General features: G+C 42.0%; 1 protein-coding gene across 4 annotated transcripts; it reads right to left on the bottom strand.

The window, feature by feature from the left end:
- Positions 1-1,575: 1,575 nt before the first annotated feature.
- DNTTIP2 (deoxynucleotidyltransferase terminal interacting protein 2) lies at positions 1,576-15,873 on the bottom strand. Of its 4 annotated transcripts, XM_087960667.1 has the most exons (8): positions 15,727-15,804; positions 14,456-14,651; positions 12,131-13,782; positions 11,125-11,260; positions 9,802-9,897; positions 8,513-8,677; positions 6,300-6,409; positions 1,576-2,005 (listed from the first exon to the last, which is right to left on the bottom strand). In XM_087960667.1, exons 3-8 carry the CDS (start codon positions 13,726-13,728, stop codon positions 1,912-1,914), a joined length of 2,199 nt encoding a protein of 732 aa, XP_087816793.1. In that variant the 5' UTR covers positions 13,729-13,782; positions 14,456-14,651; positions 15,727-15,804; the 3' UTR covers positions 1,576-1,911. The 4 variants fall into 4 exon arrangements, with proteins under 4 accessions (XP_087816793.1, XP_026527615.1, XP_026527614.1 ...); XM_026671830.2 differs by lacking the exon at positions 14,456-14,651 and having other exon boundaries at positions 12,131-13,779; positions 15,727-15,873; XM_026671829.2 differs by lacking the exon at positions 14,456-14,651 and having other exon boundaries at positions 15,727-15,850.
- Positions 15,874-16,221: the final 348 nt, after the last annotated feature.

Below are 16,221 nucleotides of genomic sequence, written 5' to 3'. Positions count from 1 at the left end.
GGATATCTCCTGCAGCACTTTGCTGGCTGAAAACGGGCCTCTGTGCTGCCTGTTTTTGGCTGGCAGTGCTGGAGGCCAAAAATGGGCCACATGGGGGCCTCTGCACAGCCCGTTTTTGGCCGGCAGAGTGCTGCAGGAGGCCAGGGAAGGTGAAAACGGCTCCCTCCCACCTTTTTTGGCCAGCAGAGGTACTGCGGCCCAGTCCTTTGATATTTCCAGGCTGACCCCACGGCCCAGATTTAAGCACCCCGTGGTCCACAGGCTTGAGTTTGCCACACCTGCCATATGCAACCATCCTATTTTTGTTAATTGAAGTATTTTAAAAATAAAATCATGATAGAAAAGGGCATTTTTTTTAGTTGCGGAAGAAAACATTATTTGTAATTATTTAAAATTATTTATACTGTTTTATAGTTTTGTATAATTTATGCAGGATCCAATCTGGGTCTGTCAGAGACCAGAGGTTTTGCCTTCCCAGCTTTCAGACACAAGCCCATGTTCAGGGAACTTCTTTCTAGCCCTCTATCTTCAGAGAAGTTAGCTGACGATGGGCTCCGGCATAACTCCGAAAGCTCGGAAGACAAACCTCTGGTCCTGATGACTCACCCAGATTAGATCCTGCAACATTATCCTGGGAAATGTATATTCGCCTTCATTCATATATAATTTATCATTAAAATACTTATGTGTATTTAAGTGGTGATCCCAGTGGTCATCAGCCCATTAGATAACATGCTAAAAAAAAAGCCTTGGACAACACTTGGAAGCAGGTACAAATGGAAAAAACTGATTAATGAAAATCAATGCCCTTATTTCTCTGCCATGTTAGTGCTTCTCCATCAACTACAGAACAAGATGCAATTCACGTGCCATCTTCAAAATACCAGTAAAGTAGAAGCAGAATGAATTTCAGAGGAAGTGTAGAAAAATAGGCAGAGCCTGGAGGGGGAATCAAGAGAGGAATTAGCCTGGAGTCATTTACAAATAGTCTAAGTCCAACCCCTCTTGAATTCCATTAATTCCTTTTTCAATTAGGTTATAACATAAAATATAAAAGAAATTCTAAACGCCTCTCCCCTGTGCCTCTGCCTGCTGTTGGTGCTTCTACTGTGAGGCGAGGCAGTTGGCAGGGTGGCGCCACACTGCAGCCCGTGTGCTAAGCCCCCGCCACCAAACATCCTCCTCCAGCTCCGCCATACACATAGGACAAGCCTGCTGCCCCACCCATGATGGCCCCGGCAAATGGGAAGGGAGCCCCCATCCCCAAGAGGCAAACAGGACTAACCTCCCTGCTCTGCCCCTCTACCTCCGCCTGCTGCTTGGAGGGCCAGGCTGGTGGTTGCAGCACTCGCACTCAGCTATGTTGTGCAGGGTGCACAGCTGGAGTGCTATGGCTAATGCCAGAAGCCAGTGGCCCACCACACACTTGCCGCCTGTGCTAGCCACTCCCACCCCCAAGGGCTGACGATCTTATGACGGGTAGGTCTTATGAGCATTTTGATAAATCATGCTAGGGCTTACTTTCTGGTTGGGTCTTATTTTCGGGAAAACATGTTATATATTAAAGACAGCCAATTAATTTGTACAAAATATTTTAATAGATATACAAGGAGGATATTTCTAACAGCAGCCACATTTCAAAGATAATCTTGTATGATTTTTTTAAGTTACACTCACTGCCATTTTCCTTTAAATTGAGTGTGATTTTAAACTAGACTGTTTCTTCCATCCTCTCTGCTGTTTATTTTTCTCTATATGTAACACAGGGTTTCACATTCAGTTCCAAAATCTTATTGAAAAAACCCTATACCTATACTGTTAATGGGATCAAACTTAGCTGATCATTTGTGCAAAATTTCAACTTATAAATTCACCATTAAAAACTAAGTTCAAGCATTTTGCTGTCAAAATCTATTTGTGAAATTTCTTCTTCTTCCGATTCTTCTTTCCTGCTGCAAGGGCCTCTTTCTCAGCAATTATGTCTTGATACTTCCTTTTATTGTACCTGAATAAGAGAAACAATTTTTGTGAGGAATGAATGCAACCAAGCACAGAATCCAAACCTCTCCGCCCATCCAATTATTGTTTATAGCTACTAAATAAGAGTGCATCTAAAATCTAGAATGAAAAGAACACATCAATCAACCCACCTTTTAGTTAAGCTATCCATGTACAGGTAGTCCTCTACTTATGACCACAATTGACCCCAAAATTTATGTTGCTAATTGACGAATTTGTTAAGTGAGTTTTGTCCCATTTTAGGACTTTTCTTGCCACATTTGTTAAGTGAATCACTGCAGTTGTTATATATGAACCAGTGGTCTAGCATACAAATGTAAATCATGTGGTTATGGAGATGCTGCAATGGTCATAAATGTGAAAAATTGTCATTTTTTTTCAGTGCCATTGTAACTTCGAATGATCACTAAATAAACTGTTGTAAGTTGAGGACTACCTGTATGTTTCTTGGCTGACCACTGTCAGAAATAAGATACTATATCAGATTTTTACTACAATCCAACAAGGTCACTGCAACTAATTATTAGTACAAGATAATCTAGAGCAGTGGTTCCCAAAGTGGGCGGTACAGCCCCCTGGAGGGGGGGATGCCTTAGGGGGGCGCTAAGAGGCAAGGGGGCTGGCAGGGAGGCGCTAAGAGGTGGCAAGGGGGCGTTTGAGGTGCCAGCCCTGCAGGTTCACCCATTAACTAGCACTGCTGCAGAGGTGGCACCTCCAATGCGGAAGCGGTGGCACATTACGTGCCGCCATGGCTGTGTTCGATGCACTGCCCCCCTGCCGCCTCTTAGCACCCCTCTGTTGGCCCCCTTGGGGATGCTAAGAGGTGGCAGGGGGGCATTCAAGGCGCCGGCCCTGCAGGTTCACCCATTGACTGTAGCATCGCTCCAGAGCCGGTGCCTCCAATGCAGAAGCGGTGGCATGTTATGTGCCGCCGTGGCAGCGTTCAATGCACCATCCCCCTGCCACCTCTTAGTGTCCCCAAGGGGGCCGGCAGTGGGGCACTAAGAGGTGGCAGGGGGGCGTTCGAGGCGCCAGCCGGCCCTGCAGTTTCACCCATTGAGGCACCAGCTCCGGAGCGGTGCTACAGTCAATGGGTGAACCTGCAGGCGGCGCCTCAACGCCCCCTGCCGCCTCTTAGCCCCCTCTGCCGGCCCCCTTGGGGACGCTAAGAGGCGGGGGGGCGTTCGAGGCGCCCGCCCTGCAGGTTCACCCATTGACTGTAGTAGTGCTTCAGAACCAGTGCCTCGAATGCGGCAGCACGTTGGGAAAAGCCGCTGCCACTGATTTCCCAAAGTGCCGCCGCTGTCGCATTCTGTCTGTCCTTCCGTCCCTCCATCCAAAAGGTCTGTGTTTGCCTGCCTGCCTGCCTGCCTCTCTCTCTCTCTCTCTCCATCCATCCATGTTCGAAGCGCCGGCCCCGCAGGCACATCGGGAAAGTAGAGCAAAGCCAGTCTGAGAGGGAGGGAGGGAGGGAAGGACGGAGGGAGAGAGAGAAAGAGAGAGACCTGATGCATCAGATTGAATGAGGCCTAGTTTAGACTGAGGCCCTTTTCCACACTGAAACATCTTTGCCAGCACATTGAAACATGGTCAAGACTATCAGGAAGCTCTCACATTTTGTTGAGGCTTTAAACAGGATCCATTGGACCAGATCTCCACCCTAAAAATTACTTTTCCCCAATGTATTACAGTGCCAATTCTGAAGAAGGCAAAACCAAAATGTACTGGTAAATTACAAGAACACACACACACACACACACTCCCTTCTAACCCTGCTGGAGCAGGTGATTGGACTAAATAGATATCTCATTATCTTTCTCCTCCCTCCCTCCTTCTTTATTTCTTTTTCTTTCTGTCCCTTCCTTCCATCCCCCCCTTTCTTTGTCCCTTTTTCTTTCTTTCCCTTTTATCTTTATTTTCTTCCTCTCTTTCTTTTCTCTCTCTCTTTCCTTCTCTCAGGCTCATCCCTTTGGATCAGGGGTCGCCAAACTTTTGGACCTCAGGCACCACCAAACTCATAATTTTAAATCCCGGAGACCACTAATATGAATTTTGACTGACGGTGGCTTTCTGGCGTTGGTGGGAGGGAGAGAGGGAGAGGAAGAGGAGGGGGAGGGAGGGAGAGGAGGAGGAGAGAGAGAGAGATCCAACCTCTCTCTCTCCCTCTCTCACACACACATAGGCAGGGGTGAGATTTAGACCCCTGATCTAAAGCTGTCAAAACTCCAAAAACTGGTCAAGTCGCTCTGGGGAGGCCAGTCATAAATTAGAACTCTTTCTAAACAACCGGTCATTAAGTGAGGACCACTTGTATTTGGTTTGCCAGTCACCTGGCCACGCCCACCCAGTCATGTGACCAGCAAACCACACCCTCAAATTAGGCCACACCCACAGAAATTTGAATCCCACCCCTGGGTGGGGGGCACCAAGGATGACTTTGCACCACCAAGGGGGCAGTGGACCGAAAAAGTTTGGGAACCACTGATCTAGAGTTTCGGTGGCTCAGTGGTTAGAGTGCAGTACTGCACGCTACCTCTGCTGACAACCGGCTGCCTGCAATTTGGCAATTCCAATCTCACCAGGCTCAAGGTTGAATCATCCTTCCGAGGTGGATAAAATGAGGACCCAGACTGTTGGGGGCAATATGCTGATGCTGTAAACTGCTTAGGGAGGGCTGTAAAGCACTGTAAAGCGGTATATAAGTCTTAAGTGCTATTGCTACATGGCTAGAGCATGGAGAGATAATATTTGGGGTCACCTACTGGCATGCTACTGAGAATATTACTTGTGTCTCAAGCTCATAGGTGGCAAGGCCTCTGTTTGCTTTTAACTTAAGGAATATTTGCTAACAGTTATATAAGAAATAATATCAAAAAAGTATACAAATTAAAGGTCTCCAACTAATGAAAACATCATTAATCAAACAAGGTGGAGCCAAGGACCCAATACCCTAGAAAACCTCTTTTGAATAGCTTCTGGTAGACACGATGAGATGTTCACCGGGAGGCTGTCTCAAAGAAATGGTGCAGTTGCTGAAAAACTGGGCCTATCTAAGTCCCAGCTATGCTATCTCAAATTTCAATCACTGCCCCCCTGTCTCAAACAAAGTTCATTCAGAAATAAGATCATCTCCCATAGTCCTATAAAAACAGATTTTGGGGTTTGGATAGAATATTGGACCCGCCCAGCACAGGAATATTTATATCTGAGTTGGCATCAACTGTTACGTAGGGCAGTGATCCCCAACCTTTCTTATGCCGCGGCCCGGTATCCCCAACCTTTTTTATGGCGCGGCCCGTACCGCATCAGCTGGGCGCCATCTTTTTTTATTAAAAAGTGCCCGTGACCTCACCGGAAGCGCTTTTTCATCAAAAAGATGGCGGCGCTTGATGCTTCGGTGAGCTTTTCCGGTAGAAATGGCTTTCTACCCGAAAAGCTCACTGAAGCGCAGCGCCGCCATCTGTTTTTGATGAAAAGTGCTTCCGGTGAGCTTTCACCGGAAAAGCTCACCGGAAGCACTTTTCATCAAAAAAGATGGCGGCGCCTAGCAAATCAGCGGCCCGGTAGGACTTGTTCCACGGACCGGCACCGGTCCGTGGACCGGTGGTTGGGGACCCTGATGTAGGGCATTTTGGATTTTTAAAAAATGTTCCTATTTTCATTCCAATTATGGTTTATGCATCACCGAGAGGCTTTTATGACTGGAATGGGTTATTAAGCCTAGCAAGAAAATAAAATAAAGGCGGAATAAAAGATTATCTTAAATTATTGCCATAAAACAAGGCCTGGTCTCCTTAACACCACCTACGCACCCTCTGAATGATAAGAAAAGGATTTGTTTTGTTTTCTCGCATGTGAGTGTCCTTCTATTCTGTTTTCTTTAAACAAAGATATTCAAAACGGTACATAAATAATAAAAACAATCCAGAAATCACAAAAGACAGCAAATAATTTAAGAACAAAAAATGGTCAACGTATTTCAAATGAAAGGGAAATCAAGAGGATGACAGCTCATTTAAAATTGAGAAGACAGGTAGACAACCATCGTGCTCCAGGAAGGCATTTTTTAATCTAAGTACTACAATGGAAACCTCCCCCAACTCCAAATCTTATAACCCAGTAATGCCTTTTAAGAGGCATTGCAACACATTACAAGGCCTCCCATATGGGATGAACTGCATCATATAGGATAGAGGAACTCATTCAGCTATACCTAACAGCAATGAAACACATTATTTTACAACACCCAAATGACTACATTAAAGTGAAATTGTAAATACCGTCTAAACTCTGAATCTGCTAGAAGTTCATCCACAATCGTTTTCTTTCTCTCTTTCTTGGGAATACGAGCATGATAGAAATCTGCTGGAGAATCCATAATAGTCCCAACCTGAAAAAGAAAATGCAAGATGAATTTGTTTTTATTTAAAGAGGAGATTGAAAGCTAATCTAAGGATCCCATTTATTAATACTGAATTCATTTGGAGTGCTCATACTTTCCTTTTACCGTGTTTCTCATATAATAAGGCCGGGTCTTATTTTTTTTTGAGCCCCGAAAAAAATGGCTAGGCTGTCTTTTCAGGGTGACTTAATTCCCCTTGCATCTTCGGGCGGGCGGGCAGCGGCACGGCTTGGATGTTGACCTCGGCATTGGTGGGGCACTTTGTATCGGGGTCAACGCAGGCAGCACCATATCCAGGTGTGCAACAAAAGTACTTCCTAATGGCAAGCCCCCACCATTCCCCCCATTTCACATGTTTTAATATAGGCCTTAATTTGGGGGGAGGGGCTTAATTTCATCTCATGCCTATAAAACATGCTGGGACTTCCTATTGGGGGAGGCCATACTGTTGGAGAAACAGGGTAGTGTACAGGTAGTCCTTGACTTAAACAGTTCATTTAGTGACCATTCAAAGTTGTAACAGCACAGAAAAAAAGTGACTTATGACTTGTTTTTCACACTTATGACTATTGCAGCATCCCCAAGGTCACATGATCAAAATTCAGATGCTTGGAAACTGACTCATATTTATGACCATTGCAGTTTCCCAGGGACATGGGATCCCTTTTTTCAACCTCTGACAAGCAAAATCAAAGGGGAATCCAGATTCACTTAACAACTGTGTTGCTAACTTAACAACTGCAGTGATTCATTTAGCAACTGTGGCAAGGTAGTTCTTAAAATGGGGCAAAATTCACATAATACGTGTCTCACTTAGCCACATAAATTTTGGGCTCAATTGTGGTCGTAAGTTGAGGACAACCTGTACAGAAACTTAAATCAGCCCAATTGACCGAAAACAATTTCAGCAATATTATAGAAGAAAAAAAAACCTAATTTGAAAATAAAAAATGGGGTAAGGAATCAAACAAGAGTTTACAGAGGAAATCTAGAGGCCAGGAATTCCTCATTTACTGCTGAGAAGGGAAAAAACCAACAAGAAAATATAGAAACTGGTAACGTATCACGGTATCAAAAAGAATTCTTACTCTACAAAGTTCAAAAATACAAAGAACAGCAAAGAACTTAACATTCCAAGAAAATGTCTAGACAGAAATGAAGAGAACGAGCCAGTTCTAAGTAGCATTAGCTAAAGTAGTGATTCATAAATCTAGCATACTTTTAAACACGTTGACAATATTTTGTAAAAATAATCTGCAGGGGAAGATGATGACAGAGTTGGGGGTGTGTGTGTGTCCATTCTACCTTCCTCTTGAGGTCCCCTGACCTGCCACTTAACAGTATTTTGGAGCGTCTCTCAATTCCCCAGAACATATTTTCAGCAAGTAAAATGGAAAAACTGATTAAAGAAAACAATGCTCTTATTTCTCTTATACATCTCTTATACGATGTATCATGACATTTTTTTCCCCTTCACGGAGCTGGGGTGTGCGTGTGCACGTGATGCATCCATCCCACTGGCCACCAGTTTGAGATCCCTGTCGCACTCTCTGCTTCTCTATCAACTACAGAACAAGATGCAATCCACGTGCTGTCTTCAAAAAGTGAAACATGCACGCAAGGAATTACTGAAGCAGCAGAGGCTGCGCAGCAAATAGAAGCTAGTAAGCAGATGAACAATTAACAAAAAATTAAACAATGATAAATCTTCCAAGCTCTTGTAAAGTATTTCCAAGAGATTTTCATAGCAAAAGTAAACATCAGAACTTACGTTTTTATGTAAGAAACTTTGTAAGAAAAAAATAGACAAGTTATTTTTATGCAGTTTGTTTATAATTGCTACAAGTATTATTACTAACTTAAGCAATGGTTAAAATTGTAGTAATTGGTTAAAAGACTTTAATTCTGTGGATTGCAAGCCACGTTACCCAATGTAGTTGGCTTGGTTTCACAGAAACATCTTCATAATAAATGTGTTTATCTTTAGCAAGCCTGATATGTAATTTGATGTGTAATGAATACTGAACTTTTTTTTTTTTTTAAAAAAAACAACCTTATATGCAAAGCACTAAACACCATCAACATTCTTACCTGAAAGTATTTGGGAAGACCTTTCCTATCATTCTTTTTGTAGAACCGTTTAGGATCTATGGCAGCTCTCATCTGCAAAGCCTTAAGGTCATTTTTCAATTCCTCTGTGATTTCTGGAGCTTTCATACCAAACCAACCATCACCAGTTGTTTTTGCTCGGTCTTTCTATTTTGGAAAAAAGTTACGAACATTCTTTCAAAATGTGTCAGGTTTATTCAATCCTTATGCCATAACCAGTGGACAGAGATCAAATTTTATAATCCAGCATTGAAGAGGGCAATACGCACCCTCCCTTCCTGCAACGTGAGCCTTTTAGCTTTACATTAGGATAATTTTCAAAGTATTTAAAATATTTTTACAACTTTAAAGTGTACTTTAACGAGCTGTTCCTATCTGAATGGTCTATATGGATTAATTCTGCCAAGGAAATCCTGAGAGATCATGATGTCATGTTACAGGTAGTGCTCGACTTACAACAATTCATTTAATGATCAAAGTTACAATGACACTGAAAAAAGAGACCGACCATTTTTCACAAAATTTGGATGCTTGGCAACTGACTTGTATTTATGAGGGTTGCAGTGTCCGGGAGTCACATGATTCATCTTTTGCGACCTTCTGACAAGCAAAATCAATGGGAAAGCCAGATTCATTTAACAACTGTGTGACTAACTTAATAACTGCAGTGATTCACTTAATTGTAGCAAGGAAGGTCATAAAATGGGGCAATATTCACTTAACGTTTCGCTTAGCAACAGACAATTTGGGCTCAATTGTGGGTGTAAATTGGGGACTACTTGTACTTTGAAGTCAAGAGATATTGTCACGTACTGTATCCAAATGTATTTACAAAGGGGACTTTTTATTTTCAACAGCTTTTCTGAAAGCAACTTCATGAGAAGCAACTTCATAGGGAGAAGTAACTCTTTGTTTGGATTACATGGGGCTACCCTTGAAGACCAACCTGGAAAGCTACAACTGGTCCAGAATGTGGCAGCACATTTATTTCTATTATATTTCATTTTCATTCCAAAAGGCCACAAAGCATAGGGGATCATTATGTTATCATCCCATTTTATAACTATTGATGAAGCTAGTAAAAAGTGAGGAATAAGCCAGTAGCTACGCACCCTTGCAGAGATTTTTTTAAAGGCAGACTTTAAATATGGCCTTAACTGGGTGTCAGATTAACAGAACTGGAAGGCACCTTTTAGATCTTCTAGTGCAACCCCTCCACCCAAGCAGGAGACCCTACACCATGATCAATACCGCAATGGCATTTCACTTACCCTACGTTGCTTCTTTAACTGATGGATTGATTCTCTTAAAGGTGGAACACATTCCTTTTTCTCAAAATCGGGAGTTATAATACTCTTCTGCAAAAGCTACCGAGAGATATTTGATTAAGCCAGGCCACAGCTACACTTACAATGCAAACAGGACTGTAAAGACCTCTGGAAAACATGGAGTTAGTAAAATGACCCAACACTCAAGTAGTTCTGGAAAAGTTGCTTGCAAGCTGAGATTTTCAAGATACTCTTATTAGGAAATACTTAGATGACTGACTGGCAAACTCAGTTAATAAGCAGTGCTGGAATAGCCACTCGTGTACTGACATGTCAATAAAGCAGCATAAACTGAATCTGATGTGGAGAGTGTTGCTAAGTATGGACAACTGCACTTGACTCCTAAAAAATGCTCAAAGATTGATATTAGAAAATTAAAGAACATATTAAGCAGTGGTGTCGTCATTTTGAAGGGAATGGGTATATAAGGAAGTTGGAACTACTAAGAATTTAACCATGCCTTAGCATCCAAGTAGCTTCAGCATTGCCTTTTCTGGCTAGATTTGACCCTCCTTAAGCATCTGTTAACAGAATGCTATTTCCAGGAAGTGAGGAAGACCAAGGCCTGCAGCTGTTGTTTTTCCCAGCCCTTAGAGAGGCATGTCCAACCTGCAGACCATGGGCCACATGCAGCTCCACAATAAAGAAAGCTTGTTATTTACAGGTATCACTTTTATTATATATTTCATTTGCAGCCCAAGGCAATTCTTCACTCATTGTGGCCCAAGGAAGGCTAAAGGTTGGACACTCATTGTTTAGAGGCAAGGCTGATGCCATCATTAAGTGTCTTCCAGAAATGAATAAAATCTGAATTATCCTAGAGCGCTTTGGGTTCGTCATAAGGTTGCACTGTGCTATTTTAATTTAATTGGTATTACTTAATCTTAATATTTTATTTATTTATTAAATTGATATGCTGCCCCTCTCACCAATAAGGTGATTCTGGGTGGCTTACAAACAGTAATATTTAACTTAATATTTAATTTAATTTACTGGGAACAATTTTTTGTTGCATTGTGTACTTGATGTGAACCACTAAGCGTCACAAAGTAATTAATACGTATATAATTTATAAGTATATAAATTAAATATGTTTTTAAAAATCATATAAATGCGCTGACTTGTGGCCAAAAGAAAAAATTCTTACAAAAGATCTTACAAAATATTTGCTTTTTAAATACTCCAGGTATTTACAATGCTGCTAGAATGTCATTTAGGACTTACTAATTCTAGTTTTCAATTTAATTGCTATATTTTGGCAATTACCTCATCTGTTTTTTTCTCTTTCAGTGGTGGAATGTTATGGGATCCAGGTTTCTGCTTTCCAGAGTCAAAATTAATATATAAACCTCCAAACTGTTTAATGTTTAGTCCAGGATCAATACTGCTTGAAAATGATACTCTAGAAGAGAAAGAACTGGTTACCTAAAAATACTGATATATAATCCAATCAACACATATTTGTCTATCATAACCACATTACAGAAAACATTTTTTAATTAAACATTAACAAATTTCAAAACTGGGTACTCAGGCAGATATTCCCCTCAGAAAAAAAGGGCCAGCCAAAAAATCGCCCGCCGCGACTCCGCCCGCCCTCGACCGTTCGGGGCCGACGCGCCCGCCTCCCCGCACCGACCGCGCTACGCCCGCTGCTGCCGCCCGCCCCCGCCTCCGCCTGGGCGATTCCGAAAAAAATCGGAATTCCGATTTTAATCGGAAAAATATCATGCCTGGTACTTATGTTTACATATCCACTAACTCCTTTACAGGGGAATTAAACATGTAAAAAAAAGCCTCAATTCTTTGAACCATTTTATACCCAGTGACTAATATTATACACCACACCAAACCGAAGCCAAACAAATCACAAATAAAGCTGTGTCCCATGCTGTTAACAGAATGTGGTTTGCTTGGATTTGGTTTAGTATGTTGCAATCCTGCCTGTGGTTTGTAAGCAGTTTAGATTCAGTATGAAGCCAGCCAACTAAGCCTTATTAATGTGACTAAATGATATTTGACTTATGAATTTTCACGTAAGTTTTATCAAATACTTTATCTTATTCTTTGCCAAATTCATAATCAGATGCAAATGGCTCTTAGAAGTTAGAGAAACACTTCTAAAACCTTAAGGTAGCTAACTTGCCTTTTTGTGGTAGGAACTTGGGTCTTCAGGACCCAGAGGTTTTGTACCCACTATACCTTAGCACAAAACCTAACTAATCCAACCAAGCCATTTACTAAGCATATAAAGTCCCTTCAAAGAACTTACAATCCTGTGTTTGCATTTAATTCATCTTCGTCCTCATCTATGAACTCTTCTTCACTTTCTTCCACTTCTGATGAATCTTCACTTTGTTTTTCCTCAAAATAATAATCTTTGTGAGAATCTATACCAGGGGTTTTATCAATGACAAACATCTCTTGATTATTTGACTGGTTTTCTCTCAAGGGGCTTTCACTACTTCCTTCATCGTATCCAGTGCCTATTTCGCTGTTTTCCAGTTTTTCTAAATTATTATTTTCAGATTCCTCACTCGTGAGAGACACAAAGAGGTCTTTCTTATCTTCTCTGCCTTTGGTTGCACATGAAGAGGATTCAGCAATTACCTCCTCTAGGTTTCCATCACTATCTACGCTTGAAACCGAAGGTCTGCAGTCATTGCTGTTAACAATTAGAGATGTGATCGTTTTGTTGGTGGGGCTTCCTACTTTGGAAATGTCGTCACTATCTATTATTTCTTCTCTTTTGTGTAAACAGCTCTGTCTAACATTTTCAGGTGTTAAGCTCTTGTTTTTATTCACTGTTGCTTTTCCTGATGACTCATTAGATTTTTCAAGGTTTTCTGGATCACATGGAGATCTCTTTGAATTCTCTGAAGGCAAATGATTTTCAGATACCTGCATGGGTTTTTCTGAAGATTGATCATGCATTTCATCCGGACTCTGAACTATTGCAATTATATCCGCTGCTGTTTCTTTTGAAACGGAATGCTCCAATTCATCATCATTGTTCTTTAGTATCACTTGCTTAGGCAAGTTTTTATTATCTTCCCTTGTTACTTCCTCATTACTGCTTGAGAAAATCTGATCCAGATCATTGCTGGCAACAGATTCAGGAAGACACTTTGTTTTATTGGGGCTAAGATGCTCTTTTATCCAGTTTGAAGAAAGACAAGGTGATTCTTTGGCATTGAAATCAGAAACGGTGGATTCTTCCGAATCAGAGATTACTATTGTTTCAGATGTAATTATACAATCGGGTGTTTCCGTATCCTCTCCTAATGCATTGCTCTTTCTTTCAGTCTGGGATGTTGATTCTGCTTGCAATTTCAGCCGCATACTCCTGGTCACTCGTTTAAATGGGCCAGACCGTTCATAGGAAACACCTGAGCACCACGATTCAGCATCAGAGACCTCTTCATCTTGTACCTCACACACTGGTGACACATTACCCTTGACCTGTCGGCACCTGGACTTTCTCATGGTTTTTGAGGTCCTTGTTCCGGATACAACAGAAGAACATGACTCTGCTTCAGAAATATCATGGTCTTCACAATTACCACTTTCATGTGTAACGTTTTTTTTGCTTGGCCTGTTTTTAGCTGAAGTCTCTGGGCTACAAGGAATTACAATTTTCCGCCTTCTGGTTATTCGTATAAATAATGGTGTTTGAAGACCAGACACAGAAGAACAGGTTGATTCTGCTTCTGAAACATCTCCATCGACTTGAGATTCTGCCAGGGGCTCAGCTTTATCTTTACTCAAGACAGGGCACGCTTCTGAAGACTTTTCTGCATCCAATTTTGCTTCAGAAGCTTTCATCTCTGCATTCTGAGATTCAGAAATGACTTGTGTATGGGAATTCATTTTTATTCTGCTTCTAGTAATCCTCACAGATGGGCTCTCTACCACTGCAATCTGCTGAAAGAATGAAAAGAATGTCAGGTAACAAGCAAAAAGAAAGAAAAAGAAATACATAAATAAATGCATGCTTCCAAATAAATGCATGGTTAACCAATTAACTATTGTTAATTAATTAACTTTGGCCATCACAAAGCTGATTTTCTATGTGTCAGCTTCTTTATGAACAGTACTAGTTTCTGACATACTTGCACTGTAGATTTTATACTGTTGGACCGAAAACAGTAAGTCAAGGTTAACACTTTTTCACTATTAACTATTTTTTTTCCTACTTCATAGCTTATAATAAGACATTCCCTGTGCCTAGCGTAGCTTATGGGGTATGGTCCAACAGGTGTTGCCACAGATAAGGTAAATAAATTTGGTTGCCTACTCAATTTTCCAAACATAATCTAAGCATTTCATTTGCTATTCTGCATTCCTTGCCAGAACAAGGTAGAGAATACTCCTCTATCTCTTCCAGCAGATTATTAAATCACTATTTTGTACTGAAGAAAAAGGTTACTTGGCTAAGAAAATAATAATTCATTTGCAGAGGAAGAAAAAATAAAAGAAGAGATGTGTCAATGTTATATCCCAAGCCAACTGCCCTCCCCAAAAGAACTTAAAGAGGGGAACTTTTACTAATCCAATTTTTGCAATGAGAAAAATGCCCAATGATTAATCTCTCTACCTAGTTCTGAATTGCATGGATAAATGACCATGTCTGCTATCGGCTCTGATAAAGTGATTCATCACAGAAGGATAAATAGGTGAGACGTGAAGCAGATAACTATTGTACTGGTGAAAACATGCAGTATGATAGAAAAACATTTCAGAAGCCCCTGTGCCCTCTGAATTTTACCAGTGTGGTTTCTAAGAAAGAGAACCTGTGAAAGAGGGAGAGAAAACAGATGATCAATCAGTCCTCCAATTCAAAAATACACCACAAAATAAGTTAATTGAAAGCAGAGACAAACCTATACATAGATTTTGTGGCTAAGGGGAGAAAGGCAGACAGAAAAGGAACAAAGGGGGGGGAAACATTTTCATGCTTCTTGGCAAAACATTATTATATAATGTACATACAGACATTTTCTCTTGAAAACTGACATCAGAATTTTCATTTTTAATGTGTGCCAATGTTTTCACAGAAAAAAAATGACCATAAAGGTTATCTTATCTATCTTATAAACATTGTTACATCGATGGAAGACTACTATTATTTCCCATTTCTTTGGTGTGCTTTGAAGATTCCCATAGAAACAATTCTCATAGTTGGGGGGGGGGGAGGAGAGAAAGGAATGATTTCTGGACAACATTCAAATTAGAAAAATGTGAATATCAATACTGCAGAGGAGTCCAACGCGTTGCTCCGTAGATCTGACTGCTTCGTCCAAGACGCAAGTCAAGATCACAGCCCCACCTCGATTATATTCCAAAAGGAATAAAGGTACTTATTCCTTAGGTTTAAGGATTGGGATTACGACCTCAAGGATTTCCACCAGGTCAGAAAACGGCGGCTATTAAGTGCTGTCGCCCCACCTTTTTGCCCAAACCAAAAAATGAGCTTCTAACAAAACAAAACAAAACCAAAAACCGCCGTCACAAACCGAGGCGGCTCATTCCGAAGCTTGCCCCTGCCCTCCTTTTTCCTCAGCCGACGTAAATGTCCACTCCTCAGCATTTGCGTCCCCTGTCAATGCAAGCAGACACACCGCGGTCTCCCAAGCGCCCCACACAACCTCCCCGGCTCGCCGACGCCTTCAGCTCTCCAGTCCGGCTCTTTTTAACTCGACCCAGACAAGCGCAGAGACGCAACGCGCGCGACGAGAACGTTCGGGAATGGAATGGCCGAGCGCGTTCCGAGCGCCAAGCGCGTGCGCTGGCCGAACCCGACGGAGATGTGCTCGGAGGCGGGCTCCCCCCCCCGCCCGCGCCTCTCTCTCTCTCGCCTCCTCTCACCTCCGTAGCTGGGCATTCCGCCATCGACGCGCTCCGCCGCGTTACCCGCCTGGTGGCCATCATCTTTCCCGCGTGTGCAGAAGGAAGCGATTGCTCCTGGTTCGCTTCCAGGTGGCTTTGCCACTCAGAAAGAGGTCCGTCCGAAAAACTTCCTGCCCTGCCTCCGCCCAGTTCTTGGCAGTGACGCCTGCAAGCTATTGGTGGATGGAAAGCTGTTCACAAAGGCACGAAGCCGGGACGAGAGAGAGAGAGAAAAAGTGCGAGGTCTTCTGTGCAAAATCTACCTCAGTCTCAGTCAGCATAGCTGGATTGCAATTAGGTGTTATTAGCAATTCAAAGACTGCGGGGAAGCGGCACAATTCTTCATGCTTTTTATTTCATGTTATTCAGAAGTACGCTCACCTCGGCCCAAGGCTAGCATTTTATATGTAGAGAGCAGCAATAATCTGGATTACAATCTCATCGCCTTCACTAGTTCAATTGCTGCTCGTTCTG

The sequence above is a fragment of the Notechis scutatus genome, chromosome 3 (genome assembly GCF_049901735.1).
Source record: "Notechis scutatus isolate UNSWTSFEM ecotype Mainland chromosome 3, rNotScu1.2, whole genome shotgun sequence".
In the NCBI taxonomy this organism is placed as follows: domain Eukaryota; kingdom Metazoa; phylum Chordata; class Lepidosauria; order Squamata; family Elapidae; genus Notechis; species Notechis scutatus.
The sequence above is the reverse complement of the archived record's forward strand: the minus strand, read 5'-3'. Positions and strand labels throughout refer to the sequence as shown.

Coding starts and splice junctions, on each gene's coding strand:
- DNTTIP2 (XM_026671829.2), bottom strand. CDS start 15,789: ATGATGGCCACCAGGCGGGTAACGCGGCGGAGCGCGTCGATGGCGGAA. Junction 13,783..15,726: donor CGGAATGCCCAGCTACGGAG/GTGAGAGGAGGC, acceptor TCATTCTTTCAG/CAGATTGCAGTGGTAGAGAG. Junction 9,898..11,124: donor AAGAGAAAAAAACAGATGAG/GTAATTGCCAAA, acceptor ATCTCTCGGTAG/CTTTTGCAGAAGAGTATTAT.